Raw genomic sequence first — 15,525 nt, forward strand, 5'->3', positions numbered from 1 at the left:
AATTATCAGTGAGGAGAAGGGGACAGGGTTTTCTGATATTCAGGCAGCTGAAAGTGAGAGTAGGGCTTTTAACCCAAACAAGATATTCCTCATCTTCTATTTCCATTTTCACAGCACTGTTGCTTTTCTTCCCGGTTTTTTAGTTTGCAAATTGTTTATGCCATGATCCATTGACTTGAGGGCTTTTGTGTGCGTCTGGCAGAACAGCAAAGGAATTCTCTCTGTCGTGTTTGATCAAGATGAATCTGATGTGCCTCACAGGGCTTGTTTTCCAAATGACAGGTGAAACTTCAGGTTCTCTGCTTTAGTCCCTTCAAGTTTGTGGGAAAACAACCTTACTTTGGCAACGCATTTCTTTCTGCATTGTTTGGTTTGGGATTTTTAAACTCTGGGTTCAACAGAGTTCTGTCCCAAAGAAAAGCTCCTCGTGCAGCTTCCTATATGGATTTTTCCTGTGGAGTTTGGTTTTGGTTCCCCCTCATACCAGTCTTTCCTAGAAATAGCCAAAGCAAAGATGGAAAGAAGAAGGTGGCTGGAATTTCCCAGGATGCCCAAAGGAGTTATCCCTCCTCCTTTCCTGCCTCTTATTCCAAAGCCACTCCTCCTTTTGCTGCTTTCTGGCAGTTGCATTCAGATTTTTTCGTGGCTGGAATAGCACACGGTAGCACATTCCAGCATATTCTGGAACAATCAGCAAAAAGAGGAGTATGCCTGCACCCAAGGTTGGGATAACTTGTCTAAAAGGATGATTCAAAAACTGTAAATTAATGCTCTGCTGTTCATGAGGAGAATGCTTTACACAGTCAGGAAAGGCTGGTTCCTTTCAGGCTCACCAGAAATTTCAGCTAGTGCAGTCTTTGGAGTGAGACTGTGGACAAGGCTTTTACCCAAAATGTGAATTTTAATTGGTTTATCCTTGCTAGGCTTCATGCACCTCAATACCAGGAGAGATCACCAAAGGAGGGGTGAAGTTTGTGTTTCTGCTGGTGTGAGATTGTGTATCTGGAGATGTGATCAGGAGCACGTGTTGGGTATGACAGGAAAGAACCAGCACCAGCAGTGATGTTCCTGCTCTGAGCACGCTGGTGTCTCTGTTTACGCCCCAAGAAAATCTCATTTGCATTTCCCTTTTAACTAACCGAAACCAATTAGCCAGGCCCACTATTGTCAAGTGCTTAAACAGAGTGTTGTGTAGATGTTAACTCTAATTACAATCCTGTTGCTGGCTCTGTATCCAGAAAGGGTGTCCTCTCAGCAAATCATCACTTCCTCAACAACAACAACAGGCTGGTTTGATGTACGTGTACAAGAGCTAATTACCAGCAAACCCTGTGTAATGCGGGCAAATCCTTTCAGAGCTGTTTTGTGCCTCGTCACAGGGTGACTTCAGCAGGATTCACAGCAGCTCTCAGTAGCTGGTGGGGAAGGGAAACCACCTCCAGTTAACTGCTCGTGTTCGTGGCTTTCACGGCGCTCCATGGCCTGGAGGAAAGCACTCCATATGCTCTCTGCTTTTCTACAATAATTATAGTTGTTCTGCAGAGGAGCCCTGTGTAAAATAAGAGGGAAAATAAGATTTGTGAGTACCAGTTATGTTACTTGGTTGGTAAAGGATGCTACTCGAGAGAGACTCTTAATATGGAGCTTTCTGGAGCTGGATCAGAACAGAGCAATCAAAAAACCAGGTTTATTCTTTAAGAATGCAGGCTAGAAAAGCAGTTTCAGATCCTTCCTCTGTAGGTTACATAGATCTTACATATCACCAAACAGGACAAATTCACAGAATCCCAGAATGAGCTGGGTTGGAAAAGACCTTTGAGATCATCAGGTCCAACCTATGACCTAACACCACCTTATCAACTAAACCGTGGCACTGAGGGCCACGTCCAGTCCTTTTTAAACACCTCCAGGGACAGGGACTGCACCGCCTCCCTGGGCAGCTCATTCTCCCTTTCTGTGAAGAACTTCTGAATGCCCCAAACTGCCCTGTGTCCCCTTGTGCCCTTGCTGGTTACCTGGGAGAAGAGACCGACCCCCACCTGGCTGCAGCCTCCTTTCAGGTTCATGAAAGACACTGAGAGAGAAATCCCAGTTCCGTGGGAGAACTTGCCTCTACTGAACTGGTTCTGAAGCCAGACCTTTGCTGAGGGTACCTTAATTCTTGCCAAGGCATTTCCCTGCCTGGAGCTTTAGGAGGAGAACATGTGGAGTACCCCTGAGACAGGAATGAAAGTCACTGCGGTGACCTTGTGACCTCCTCCATTTTTTTACCACTTCTACATTTTAAGACTGGTCTTGTGAAAGGGTGTAGGTGGGAATTCCTTCTTTCTTTCCTGTTATACAGATAGAATCCTAGAATGGTTTATGTTGGAAAGGACCTCAAAGCCCATCCAGTTCCAACCCCTCTGCCATGGGCAGGGACAGTTCCCACTGTCCCAGGCTGCTCCAAGCCCCATCCAGCCTGGCCTTGGGCACTCCCAGGGATGGAGCAGCCACAGCTGCTCTGGGCACCCTGTGCCAGGGCCTTCCCACCCTCACAGGGAAGGATTTCTTCCTCATACCTGCCCTAAATGTCCCCTCTTTCAGTGTAAGGTCTGAACACAGTTAATAAATGGCTCACTGTGATAAAGCCTCTGTTCTGTGCCACAGAGCTGTCTGTGACCAGTGAGGGTTTGTGCTTCACCTGCTTTACTCTGCAGGGCTGCCTGCCACGGACTCATGGCATGGAAGGGCTTAGCAGGGTGTGCTACTATAGAGAGAAACTGCTGAGGCTGGGAGAGTGAAAGAGCTGGAAGCAATCCTCACACAATGCTGGTTCAAATCTGTTCTGTGCCCCCAGGAGTTTGAGGATCCTGTTGAGAGAGAGTAGGATTGAGTAAGGTCAGAAATCTGATGTTTCTAGAAGTTTGTTATACAACAAGAATGTGAGCAATAAACTCTTGCAGAATCTTGATAGTGTTGCTACTCACCAAGTTTCTCAGCAGCTGTGCTCGTTTTTGATAGGAAAACTCTTTGGAAAACTGACTAAATTATCTTTACTGAAACTATGAGCAGAAAAAATTATGATCACTGATAGAGGCCAAATGTGATAGGTCACTGCTGGAAGAAAAGAAGCAATAAGAAATGCAAATTAATAAATGGTTTGTTAGAATGGAAAACAACAGTGCCATTGCAGAGGTCATTGTTTTTGTTTCTCATCACCCTTGTGTTGTGTGTCTGTATTGACTTGGCTACACAAATAATGCACAATGCAGGAATGAAATTGTGCCATGGAGAGGTGACCTTATTAAAAAGCGACAGCATATATCTCACCACTCTCCAGTGAGTTTCTCTCATGGCTGGAAATAAGGATTTAATTTAGATTTAATGTTGTTATAAATTAATTATCTAGTATTAAATATACATTTGTAGAGCTTTGGAAATACGGAAGATGTAGGGTTGTTTAAACCTCAGTGAATGGTTTCTTAATAATTCATTAATATTTAATAGCTAATAACTCTGACCTAAAGCTTGTGGTCTTACTTCCAGTCTACCTGTGCAATGTAGGATTTGTCACATTTGGAAAAATTTACTTAACAAATGAATTTGAGTTGAGAGCCCAGACTTGGTTCCCTGTAATCTCACTCCTTGTGACCTTACTGAGGTGTGAAGGAGCTGCAGATCCTGCCAGGAATGGGCAGCTCTTGGCTGGGGTTCTTCAGAGCTTGCTTTTCACTGCCTGTTTAGCACCACTTTTCTGGGATAGTGGAGCACAGAACGTGTACTCCAGATGAGAATTTGCACATTGGCATTTCCTTTCTTGTTTGTTTTACACACCAAAATGTACGTGCACTTCTCAGTTAAATTGCAACAGCTTTTCCAGCCTTGAATCAAAACAAGATAACTCGTTAATGATGATGGTATAGTTGTTTGTCAGTCCTTCTTGTTTGTTTTTCCAGCAATGGAAATACCTTGAATTTGATACTTTACTAGTGTGTAGCAAACACAGTGGTAAACGAGTTAAAGTAATTAAACAAGCTGTAGGTTTCAAGGAATTAACAAAGCCCTGAGTTTGGTGCTGCGTGTGGGAAGTTGTGCCTCAGCATTTACCAAAGCTGGAAGCATTAGCACAAATACCAGCAATCATGCAGGAAGAGAGCATTAGGAAATCAAGCCATCAGACCAAATTACTTAATCTTACTATAATTTTTTTCCATGCTGTAAAGTAAAGTAACAGGGTGGGAAAATGTCATGTAAATTATCTGTACCCTTGGGTAGTATCAAAAAGCTAAATTCAATTTCTAGTGGGAAAGGAGGGCTAATACTGAACTCATTCCCCACGCCATGCCCTCTCTTTGGTAGTTCAGCTTCCTTTGCATCTCCTTTGTGTAAAGCAGGGGTATTTTGCCTCTTTTCTCCCTCATTACAGTGGTAGTGGAGAGAGCTGAAGAAGAATGTAGACCCTGAACCTTCAGAGAGACTGACTCTTCCAGGAATGTGTGTTAGAGAGGCTCTAGGGAAGAGCCATTGGAAATAGGACCTTGTCTCTTGGAAGGAAGTTTAGGAACTCAAACAGCTAAAGCTGATTTTGGCTGAAAGTGAAGATTTAAAGCCAGGTTCTCCTCTAGAAGTACGGCAGGTAAGGAGACAGAGTTTGGTTAAGGATGGCACTAAGTCTGGCAGGCTGAAAAGGAGAGCTGGGTGTGAAGGGGGTGAAATCTGAGAGACATTCAAAGCAGCAAAATGCCAGTGCATTTCTAATGAAGGTTTTCTGTGGTGATGTTCTCTTCTCCAGCACTAGGCTTGTGAAATCAAGACTGGGATTTCTCTTTTGCAAGCAAGATGAGTTTGTGCCGAGCTTGGGGGCAGAGGGTGGTGTGGCTCCTCCTGCCTCCTGACAGGACACTCCCAGGGCTGTGGCAAGAGTTTCCAGCTGTGGTCAGCTCTTGATCTAAGCTAGAATGTCCTTTGAATTTTGATTCCGAGCTCTGAGTTGGACACAGGCAAGCAAATCCAGCTGCTGGGTCCTGGGTTTGGCTCCTGTCAGCTGTGGGTGAGGCACGGTGAGAGTTCCACGTGGTTATACACAAGATTTCTGTTCTCTTCACAAATGTTTGCTCATTACCAGCTAGGTCAGGTAAAATTCTGAGTTTTCAGACTGTCCTTTGCTAGGAGAGATGAGACACTCATCCAGATCTTATCTGTGCTTTTGTCAAAAAGCTTCATGCCTTTTTCTTCCATCTGATGTAAATTTTTAATGACACTATCTTCACTTGCTGGTGAACAAGATGTTTTGCAGGCATATTGGCTGTTTCATCAATAGAAGATAATGTCAAAAATCATTCCTGTAGTTATCTGAGATTGAGCAAATGATAAAACGGGCAGGGAAAGATTATGGGATAATGTGAGGAGCAGGTGCTGGCAAGTCCTGACTGAGCTTTTCTTTGGCAGAGGATTGTGAGGAGGTAACTCTGGATTTGCCTGTTGTGGTGCATTTCTCAGCAGAGCCAGGAGTTTCTCATACTAAAGTTTCTCATACATTATGCAGAAATCTGAGAACAAAGACAACCCCATCATCAGAACAAGGCCAAGCTTTGGTTAAACACGGTCTGGTCATGATGTAATCCCTGCTTTGTCAATGATACAAGGTTTTTCTAGTAATGCCTAAAGGAAAACTCCCTGAAATGCACTCAACTTTTTAAGCAAAATTGAGAACTTTTTCCTCAAACAATCTGTCTTGGACTCCCAATACTCTGCCCGTTTCCTTTGGAAACACAGGATTTCAAAGCAATACCCCAGTGTTGGGCACCTCTTAAAATGCTCACTTGGCTTTTTTTTAAATACCTCTATTTGGTATTTATTGTATTCACTGATCCATTTCAACTCATAGTCCTCTACTTGTCATAAATCAAATAATGTTTAGATATTGTCACTGAAATTAGATAGTACAGGTATGTCTTAGAAGGTACAGAAGCTGTAAAACACCATAACATGAGTGAAAAGAAGTGGTGACAGCAGAAAAGTAGAAGGAGGCAAAAGGATGGAAGATGTAGTTTTATTTGTTGCCATTTCTTTTGCTCAGATGAATCCTGCAAGGTTAGAATCTGGAGGCCTGCTGTCAGCGTGGGTCATGCTGGAGAGGAGACAGGACACTGCAGCCCCTGCTTGTGGTGATATTTTCTGATCAGTTCTGCAAATTGATCAGAAAATAATGCTGAGAACATGGAGCAGGGGATGCAGAGCCTGCAGGCTGGTTGGCCTGAAGCAAACAAATGCAGTGACGTGGCAGACTGGAGGGAAGATGTGTCAGTTCAGCAGCACGGCAGCAGCAAACCCATCTCCTCTGAGTTCCTCAGCCCCCAGCAGGCCTGAATCAGCCATGGGGAGATTTTCAGTTCATGCCAGTTGTGTCTGCATCCATGGGCATTGCTCTGCTTGAGTGGATAGCCTTCCTGAAAAAATACCTGCAAATTTCAGCAGTAAATCACATCTTCCTCTGCCCCTGCTGGAGCGATGAAGGGAGAAAAAGAGAAGGTACAAAGCATCCCTGCATTAAAACAGACCAGTGGCTGTTAATGTGCATGGTCTCAACCACAGCAGGGACAGGAGACAAAGAACAGGGGGGAGAGAGAATATCCCTGCTTTAGAACTGTCCCATCTCCCCAGGGTGCTCCCTGCTGGCACTGATGTCCTGTGCATGTGAATAACTTGGATGCAGGCTGAGCTCAGCGCTGTCTCTGCTCTCAGCTCCTGGATCAACCAGTGGGCCAGGGCTGCAAATTCCAAACTTTGGGATGTTTGAGTCAACTTCTAAGCAGTGGATTTTTAAAACAGGGTAGCAGTTTCCAGGAAACTTCCAGTGAGAAGAAGGGCATCACTAAGAAAGCAAGCCAAAACCTACAGCTGGATCAGTATGTTTGTGTATAAGCAATCAAGGTTTCATCGGCCTTTTTGTGCTGCTGATTCCTTAAACACTTCGAATACATATTTTTTTGAGGAGGAATGAGAAGCAATCCCTCTCTCCCTCATGGCAGAGGCAGGGGAAAAAATGGTATTGAAGACTTCTCTCTTTTTTTTTTTTTGTTTTGATTTGGTTTGGGTTTGGTTTTGTTTTTTGGGGGTTTTTTTTGTTTGTTTTTTGATTTGTTTTGTTTTTTTGTTTTGGTTTTTGTTTTGGTTTTTTTGTTGTTCTTGTTTTGTTGTGTTTTGTTTTGTTTTGTGTTTGGGGGGGTTGTTATTTATTTATTTATTTACTACATTTTTTTCTATTTTTTTCTTTTTTTTTTTCTTTTTTTTTTTTTTTAGTTTTTAAATGATTTTAATTTTTATTTTATTTTTTATTTTATTTTATTTTATTTTATTGACCTCTTATAAACTTCAGGCTCTGTGAGACCTAAAAGGCACAAAAGGTCAGCAGGATCCAATGCCTGCCAGAGTGCTGGTGCTTGGGTTTGGGGGTTTGGTGGAATGGGGAGAGGAAGGGCGTTGTGACTGAAAGAGCAAAGAGATTTTTAAGCTGGATCCCCGTTTCCCCAGAAGCCTGGCCTGTTCTGCTCTGGAATTCCAGCAGCTGTTGGAAGACGAGTCTCTCTAACATTCAGAAGCTACACAGATAAAGCAGTAAATTCTGGAATGTTCTGTCATGCAGAAATTTGGAAGGAGGAACTAAATTTTACTAAATTACCCTTTTCCTCGATGTGGACTGTACTACAAAATAATCATAAGAAAGAGCAGCTGGAGAGTCGGGGTTGCTCTTGGTAACATAAGAGTGATTGGGAGATGACTGATAAGTTATCAATACGGAAGAACTTTTGGGTATAGGATCATTTAGAAGGGGATCCTGTACAAACCTGAGTCAGGAACAGGAAATCAGATTTACATGAGCTTTTTCCCCACTAAGCAAACGGGGTTCTCTAGTGATTGATATAATTTGTGTAGGATGTTTAGACAGTCTGCTATTCCAGTAAAACAATAGTGATAAATCCAAAAGCAGCATCAGGCACACTCAGAGAAATTCCTTACACCCTGCTCTTTATCTGCCTTCAATTTTCCTCAGTATTTATGAGCATTGGCTGCATTTCTTCCCTGCTACGCTCCACAAAGATAAATTCTGCATATTTAGAACTCAAGTGATGAGCAGCTAGAATCTGTGCTGAAGTTAACAGCATCCTGGCCATTACTGGTGTTCTAATAAATGTCCCAAATGCTGTATTTATATCAACATGCCAGGGCAGAGGGAAGTGTGACTACTTTGATTTAGGCTTTGAAGGAAAGATTTTTAACTGAAGGTATGCCTGAATGTACATAATTCATGAAACATGTGGATGCATATTTCCAAACACATCCTGCTACAAATCCTCCATGCACTCTCATCTCAAACATGGGTCCAGAAGATGCTTTAATGCCACCACTTGTTAAAAAACCTCAGCTGAAAATCACACAGGCTCTTATTACAGAACAAATTATTGGATATGACAAGAAACTTGAAGATTGGTGATGCCTTCAGTTTTAGCTTTTATGTTTTTTAGACTCTCTGCTGTCTAGGGGTGCAGTTCTGAGCCTCACATTCAGTGTCAGCAGCTCTCTTCACAGAGCAGGGACACAAAACAAATCCTTTTCCAGATGGAGACCAAGGACAATGGGTACAAGTTTTCAGGCCCAAAAGCACAAACAATGGACTGAAGAGAGAAAACAAGAAGGATGGGACTGCATAATCTGAAGCTGTAACTGGACAATTAAACCCCAACATGCAAATGGACGAAAACTTACAAAAGTGTCAGCCCTTGTGACTTTGTCCATTTTGTGCCCATTTTGGGTTTACCTTGGGTGTAGCCCTGGCCAGGCTCTTGTCCTGCCCAAGGTGTGCCCTAAAGGCCTTTTGATAAATCCCTGTTTTATTCTCCAGCTCTGCTCAGTCTCTGTTCCAGGTCAGCCTCCCAAGGCCTCGCCAGCACCAGGATAGTGGTGGAGCTGTAAGAAATGTGAGCTGGGGTTGAATTTTGGCTGCACAGGCAGGACTGACGTGGAACTACCTCTCCTTGCTTGACTTTAGCTTTTCTGAGCCTTTTTAGTCCTCTATGCTTTTAAGGATTGCTTTAACATAATGGGGACTTTTGACAGCGCATTTTTTGTCTTTCCATCAGCATTGCTCACGGAATTAGTTTAAAGTGGGCAGTAGTCTGAGGGGGGCAAATGTCAGGAACTGCAGCCATGGACGTGGCTGTGGGACACTAATGTAACACAAGTAAATGGATGAAGCCCTTAATGCCACTAGAGAAAAGGAGATTTGTGTGTCCAGCTGCCTGTGAAGCCAAACAGTTCGTTGTGTGCATATGCAAAAAAGGATTGGCTTTAAAAAAACAAAATGGGAGAAGGGTTTGTGACTTCTGGGCAGTGCCACCTTGCTGGGATCCGTGATGAGCAACCCCAGCAATGGCCCAGCAGAAAGGTAAACAGCTTAATGGAATTCATCAGGCTGCTGAAGGCAAAGCTCTGCAAGCATGAAAACAGGCAGAGAACTGTTGATATTAGCAGAACAGAGAGAAAAAGCAAAGTAAACCCAACAAACACAGGTGAAAACCACCTCAGTGACAGGGTGGCGCCTGAAAACTGGGTTTAGGAAATAATCCTGGCGTGGTTGGAAGCAGTGGCGAGGTGATAACAGGGAGCTGTGGCTGCAGAGACTTGGCATCTGCTCCTGGAGCAAATAAACCACGAGGCTGTTGATTCTGGGGCTCAGGCAGCAGCAGAGGGAGGAGAAGCTGCTGGGAATGTGACCACATCCAGGGCTGGGATCTTTGTGCCTGACAGGATTTGATGCAGGGGTAGTGGATTTGGGAGTCAAGGCAGCTGATCACTGTTTGAGTGGAAAATACAGCTTTTTCTGTATTTCACTGATTTGTTTAGCATTTAACTATGTTCTTTTTATTGCACGTTGTACTATCCCTTTCATGCTTCCTTTTTAAGCTTGCTTGATAATATGTTTAGGTGGTGCCTCCTGAAAATCCAGGTACAATATAGCGTATTTCACATTAGCAACTAAAATGCTTGTTTGGTGAAGTAATTGGAAATTATTTCCTTTTTTTCAATTACCTAGTAAAAATGAGGACATTCTTTCAAAGTCAGTGAGAGTTCACATAAAAATCCATTTTGAAATCCCCCCCTTGTACTCTATAACAATAGAAGGGCTACAAACTTCATTTTATTTTCTTCATTACTTATTATGTCCCCTTTAGAACCATTTCTTTATTATAGTCTATCATGTAAATATTATTTGGACTACTTTCAGAGTACACAGCACTATAAAACTGCAATTACTTACTTTGACAACTGTTATGCTAGTTATTAATGTGCACTTAAAGCTGAGAGTTCTGCCTGTTTAGTCAGTCTGTGGTTTGGTGGTGTTTGTTAAAAATTATATGGCTGTTCATACAGCATAAAAATGAATTTTAAAAATTCCTCTGCTCAAGAGCACGAGGCAGCACGAGCTCCACAGAAGGCTTTTGGTGGCCAGTGTTTTTCAGAATCGCCCATTGAAGTCTGTGAGCTGCAATAGGCCTTTGTGTCAATGTGTTCACCCTGGGAAAACCTGCTAGTGGTGCTTTAAATACTGGATGTGGGAGTTTGGGGCTTTCTCAGAGGTCATGCAGACACATCTTCATGCACCACACCAGGTGAGATGCAGGAAAGTTTGTAAACAGAATCATAAAGGGTTGGATAAAACAATTTGCTATTTCTGAAGGAGACTCTTTAAAATTTTCCGTAGCTGTGCGGTACATTTTTATTAATAGGCTGCAATGTACCTTTTATCATCATTCAGATGTGACTGAGGGAGGCTTTTAGAGCACAGCAGTGACATTTCCACAATCTTGGCAACAGTCAATCCATTTCCTGGGCTTACCAGGCAGCGGGTTCAGCACCATCACACTCCGCAGTTGTCATGCTGTGCTTTTACCCATCTTTTTACCCATCTTTTCAGCGGCTGTCCAGCCACTGTTGGAGGGATGTTAAATGCTCTGTGTTCGTGTTGGTAAGTGGCCGGTGTGCTGTGGAGATGCCTAATTTAAGGTACAGCTTTGGGTTTTTCTCTGGAGGGAGCCTGCTTTGTCCATTGCCTGTGTAGGTGATCTCCAGATCTTGCCTGTGAGGTTCCCTCTCACCCCTCCACGGTCAGGGAGGCACTTTGTGCTGGCAGCCTGGGGATTTTCCATTGCCTGCTTTCCCCTGACTGGAGGAGCCCCTGAGCTGGTGTGGGTACAGCCGAAGCCAGCATGGGCAGATCTCTTGCAGATACCTGTGTCCTCATTTTGCCATTGCAGATTTGCATTTGCCATCAAAGTGCATGCTGTGTTCTCCTTGTCCACACGACTCCTCACCTATGCATGGGGGTTTGTAAACAGAACCAGAATTGGTATGATGATTAAAGACGAGCAAATCCCTACCACGTGTCAGTGTGTTTGCCCTGACTGGGCTGGAATTCAGTCACAAGGCAGCTATTGAGCTTTCCATGTGCCTGTGTTTTCCGTGCCCAAGCATTCTTTGGTCTCTGGCCCCAGCTGTGACAGTAAAGTCTCTGATTCTGATTGCCAGAACACCCCTGATTGCTGCGGGAGTTATTGGCGGCCTCTTCATCATCGTCATCATGGGCCTGACGTTTGCGGTGTACGTGCGGCGCAAAAGCATCAAGAAGAAGAGAGCGCTGCGGCGGTTCCTGGAGACAGAGGTGAGCCCGGGCTGCTCCTCAGGGCTGGCTGGGGAGACAGGCACGGCCCTTCTGCTTTGCTCTTAGAGGTGTTCAGGCCTTCAGTCACCAGAGAGGCCTGGAGAAACCCTTCTGCTTACTTGTGCAGGCTAAACTGGTGAAAGAGCAAAGTTGTTTCAAGACGCTGGTTTCCTGCACAAGTACAGATTCATCACCGTGAGTGCTAGGAAGTGTGTCCCAGCAGATTGCTCAGCTCCCATCCTGCTGCCCACTCAACTCCTATCCCAGTTCATCAGCACATTTAGCACCTCTCATGCTTAAATATTACCAGGTTTCATTCTGGCCCTATTTGTTTGAAGGCTAAGGTAAATTCCTTCAGCAAGCTCTGGTACAAACGTCGTGCTTAAAGGCAGATGCTGTGACTTACTGTTGTTCCCAGTTCCTACAGTCTGGACTACAAAACATTCAGTTCCTTCACAGGATGAGGAAAACAGTTCAGGGCTCCTCCTACTCGAATTGCTTTGAAACCACTGCAGCATTGCAAAGCTGCCTCTTTACAAGCCTAAATGCAGCATGCTCTGCAGTTTGAGAACTACTTCAATGGCTCTTTGGGCACCATGAACTAACTTAATTAACCAGACTAATAGTTTTGCTCAGGTAAAAATACCGGTATCTGGCAATTAATGGGTAAGAAAACAAAAACCAAACAGCAACAAGTTGAGTGATTGTTCTTTCCTCCTTCCCATGTCAGATATTTTGTTGTCCGGATTTTGTCAAAGCCTGTGGTAGTGATCAGTAATAATCAGTATTAATAATGTATTTTATTAGGCCAAGATACTTCACAGAGCTTAACCAATTGAAGTTTACAGTCCTACTGGAAAAAAAAAATGTAGCAGAGCTATAGCAGAGTGCTGTGACGGCTCCATCCTGCTCTTTGAAGTGTCATTAGTGAAGGGGGCAATCTAGGAAGAGCATTTACATATAACATTAAATGTGTATCTGTCAGCTACTGCAAAGGTGATTGCTGCCATCTCCTCAGTCCTGTACTTGAGACAGTTGGAAATGATGGTATTTTAAACTTAGGGTGCCCCTTCATAAGATAATAAAGCTTGGAAATGCTGTTTAGCTAGTGACTCTTCGATAAAGCATTATTAACAGTGCTGCTTTCTCTTCTGTTCCAAGGGTTCTGCTCCCACTCATCTGCACTGTAGAGTCTGGCAGTAAATGATTTATGCATCCCCAGTCTGTTTGCACAAGTATCTTCATGTTTGGCTAGAATTTGTGTTGCTTGTTAAACACTGTTCAGCTGCATAGAAAGCTTAACAGCACTGAGTGCCTTTAGACGAATAAATCTCACCGTTGTATCAGTCCATACCCAAGCATGAATTATTTTAGGCCAGTGGTTCTCCTTGCAGTGGCTTTGAAGTCCAGATTTCATTTTTCATGTGGTCAGATAAAAGCTGTGGCTGTGCTGAGGGACCAGGGCCTCCTACTGAACACGTGGGGAAGCTGCTGCCTTGGCTGAGGAACCAAAGATTAAATCAGGAGCGTCCTGAAATAAACACACAAGCAAATAGCTTTGGTTGAGGTCTCTCTTTCTAGCTGGAGGCTGTAACAGGGCTTACTCTTTCTGTAGATCATTCTCCATAAAACTCTGCAGGCCTGGTTTTAGACCCCCACAACACATCCCCACCTCTCCCTCCCGTTCCTGTGTTGGTGGACTGTGGCACAGAACATCTTTTCATCCTTCACAAATTGAAAACATAAAAGTGTGCTGCCAGCGTGCCTGGTTTGCTTTTATGGTATAAACCTTTATTTCATGGTATAAATGCTGAACTTCTGATGTGGGAAGGAGGAAAGAGCAATCACTCAACTTGTTGCTCTTTGGTTTTTTTCTTACCCATTAATTGCCAGATACCGGTATTTTTACCTGAACAAAACTAATTAGTCTGGTTAATTAAGTTAGTTCATGGTGCCCAAAGAGCCATTGAAGTAGTTCTCAAACTGCAGAGCATGCTGCATTTAGGCTTGTAAAGAGGCAGCTTTGCAATGCTGCAGTGGTTTCAAAGCAATTCGAGTAGGAGGAGCCCTGAATTGTTTTCCTCATCCTGTAAAGCCATAGAATATTTTTCATGTGTTGTATTGAGTATTGTCTTCTACGTGTATTTTTAATTTATTTTTAAAGAAGCATTGTTTTTCTGGCAGAGATGGTAGGAGATCTAAGAGCATTTTTAACTGAATGTGCCATTGTGGCTCATTTAGAAAGTTTCTTGGGACATCTTGAGCAAATGTTTAATTGCAGTAAATTAGTGGCTGTTATAAATTAGTTTTCTGCTCTAAGGTGTTTTCTCTCTAAAGCTGTCTTCATGTGCGGTAAAACAGAAGTTCAGAAAAATCATCCTCTCCTCAAAATAGAATAAGAATGCGATGAGCCATTTAGTCCAGGCCATTAAAAGGAAATATGGCCAACTTAAAAGACACTAAAATGAGCAAAAATAGGATGTGGCACACTGATAATAAATGCTATATTTCTGTCATATAGAAAATATTTATACTGCCTCCATTATCAAAAGTCCTTGGATGTGTTACTCTGACACCAATTCAATTTCCAGTTCATAATTCCATCATGCAGTTGCTGATGGAAAGTATTGTGTTTGAATGAGGACTTGCTTCCTCAGGTCTCTTGGTTTTGTGGTGTTGCTGGTTTGCTTTTGAGGATGAAAAATCCCTCCAAGAGTTGGCAGGGCAGTGATCAATATATCTCCACCATTGTTCCACCATTTCCTTGGGTTGGTTGCCCTCAGTATAAACTTCTGATGGGGCTTCATGGTCAGCAATGTGTGGAGAAGGGGATCCAGGTGAGCTGGCCTTGATCAGTGAGAGCTGTGTTAATTACCGATACCAATTACCAATACCTGATGAGTGAGAGCTGTGTTAATTACTGATACCAATTACCAATACCTGATCAGTGAGAGCTGTGTTAATTACTGATACCAATTACCAATACCTGATCAGTGAGAGCTGTGTTAATTACTGATACCAATTACCAATACCTGATCAGTGAGAGCTGTGTTAATTACCGATACCAATTACCAATACCTGATCAGTGAGAGCTGTGTTAATTAGTGATACCAATTACCAATACCTGATCAGTGAGAGCTGTGTTAATTACCAATGCAGCCCGGCCCCTCATCAGTCCCAGCTGTAGCCAATAAAGTGTGATGAGAGAGGCTGAGCTGTGAGGGGAGGAGCGGGAAGGAGGAGGAGTGAGTCTTGAGTCTTGAGGAGTCCTGAGGAGTGTGAAGGAGAGACTCCTGAGGAAGGACCCTGGGGGAGGAGAGCCACCGTTGTGAGGTCAGTCTGGGTGTACAGTCACAGTCTGGCTGGGTAGAAGCTGCAGGCAGAGGCTGCAGGGGAAAGCTCCAGCAGGAGCTTGCTGCAGCCAGAGTCAGTGAAGGGTTGGGGTCAGGATGGCTGAGCTGTGAAGGGGAATAAAGCAGGGCCCTTTTCATGCTGTGATAAACAAGGAGTCTGTGTCTCAGCTCCTTTCTGCCCTCTCACAAGAGGGCTGCTGCCACAGCAGTGTCTGAGGCTGTTGGATTTTCCTTTGCAGCTGGTGGAACCATTGACCCCGAGTGGCACAGCACCCAACCAAGCACAGCTCCGCATCCTGAAGGAGACAGAGCTGAAGAGAGTCAAGGTCCTGGGCTCTGGAGCCTTTGGCACCGTGTACAAGGTGAGAGTCTTCCCCACACAGCCCTGGGTCCCCTCTTTAACTGTGGAGAAGTCAAGTTCTGCACTGCAGCAGAGCTGCCTGTCCTGTGGGTTCCTGAGCCCTGGGAGAG

General features: G+C 43.9%; 1 protein-coding gene across 1 annotated transcript in view; it reads left to right on the forward strand.

Annotated features, from left to right (window-relative positions):
- The window catches only part of ERBB4 (erb-b2 receptor tyrosine kinase 4), a 528,150-nt gene that overhangs the window by 426,109 nt on the left and 86,516 nt on the right, over window positions 1–15,525 (forward strand). Inside the window, exons 17-18 of the mRNA XM_063400120.1 lie at window positions 11,569–11,701; window positions 15,294–15,416. Coding sequence (XP_063256190.1) covers window positions 11,569–11,701; window positions 15,294–15,416 — 256 coding nt within the window. The remainder of the gene's footprint in view (window positions 1–11,568; window positions 11,702–15,293; window positions 15,417–15,525) is intronic.

This window comes from Prinia subflava, chromosome 6, assembly GCF_021018805.1.
Source record: "Prinia subflava isolate CZ2003 ecotype Zambia chromosome 6, Cam_Psub_1.2, whole genome shotgun sequence".
In the NCBI taxonomy this organism is placed as follows: domain Eukaryota; kingdom Metazoa; phylum Chordata; class Aves; order Passeriformes; family Cisticolidae; genus Prinia; species Prinia subflava.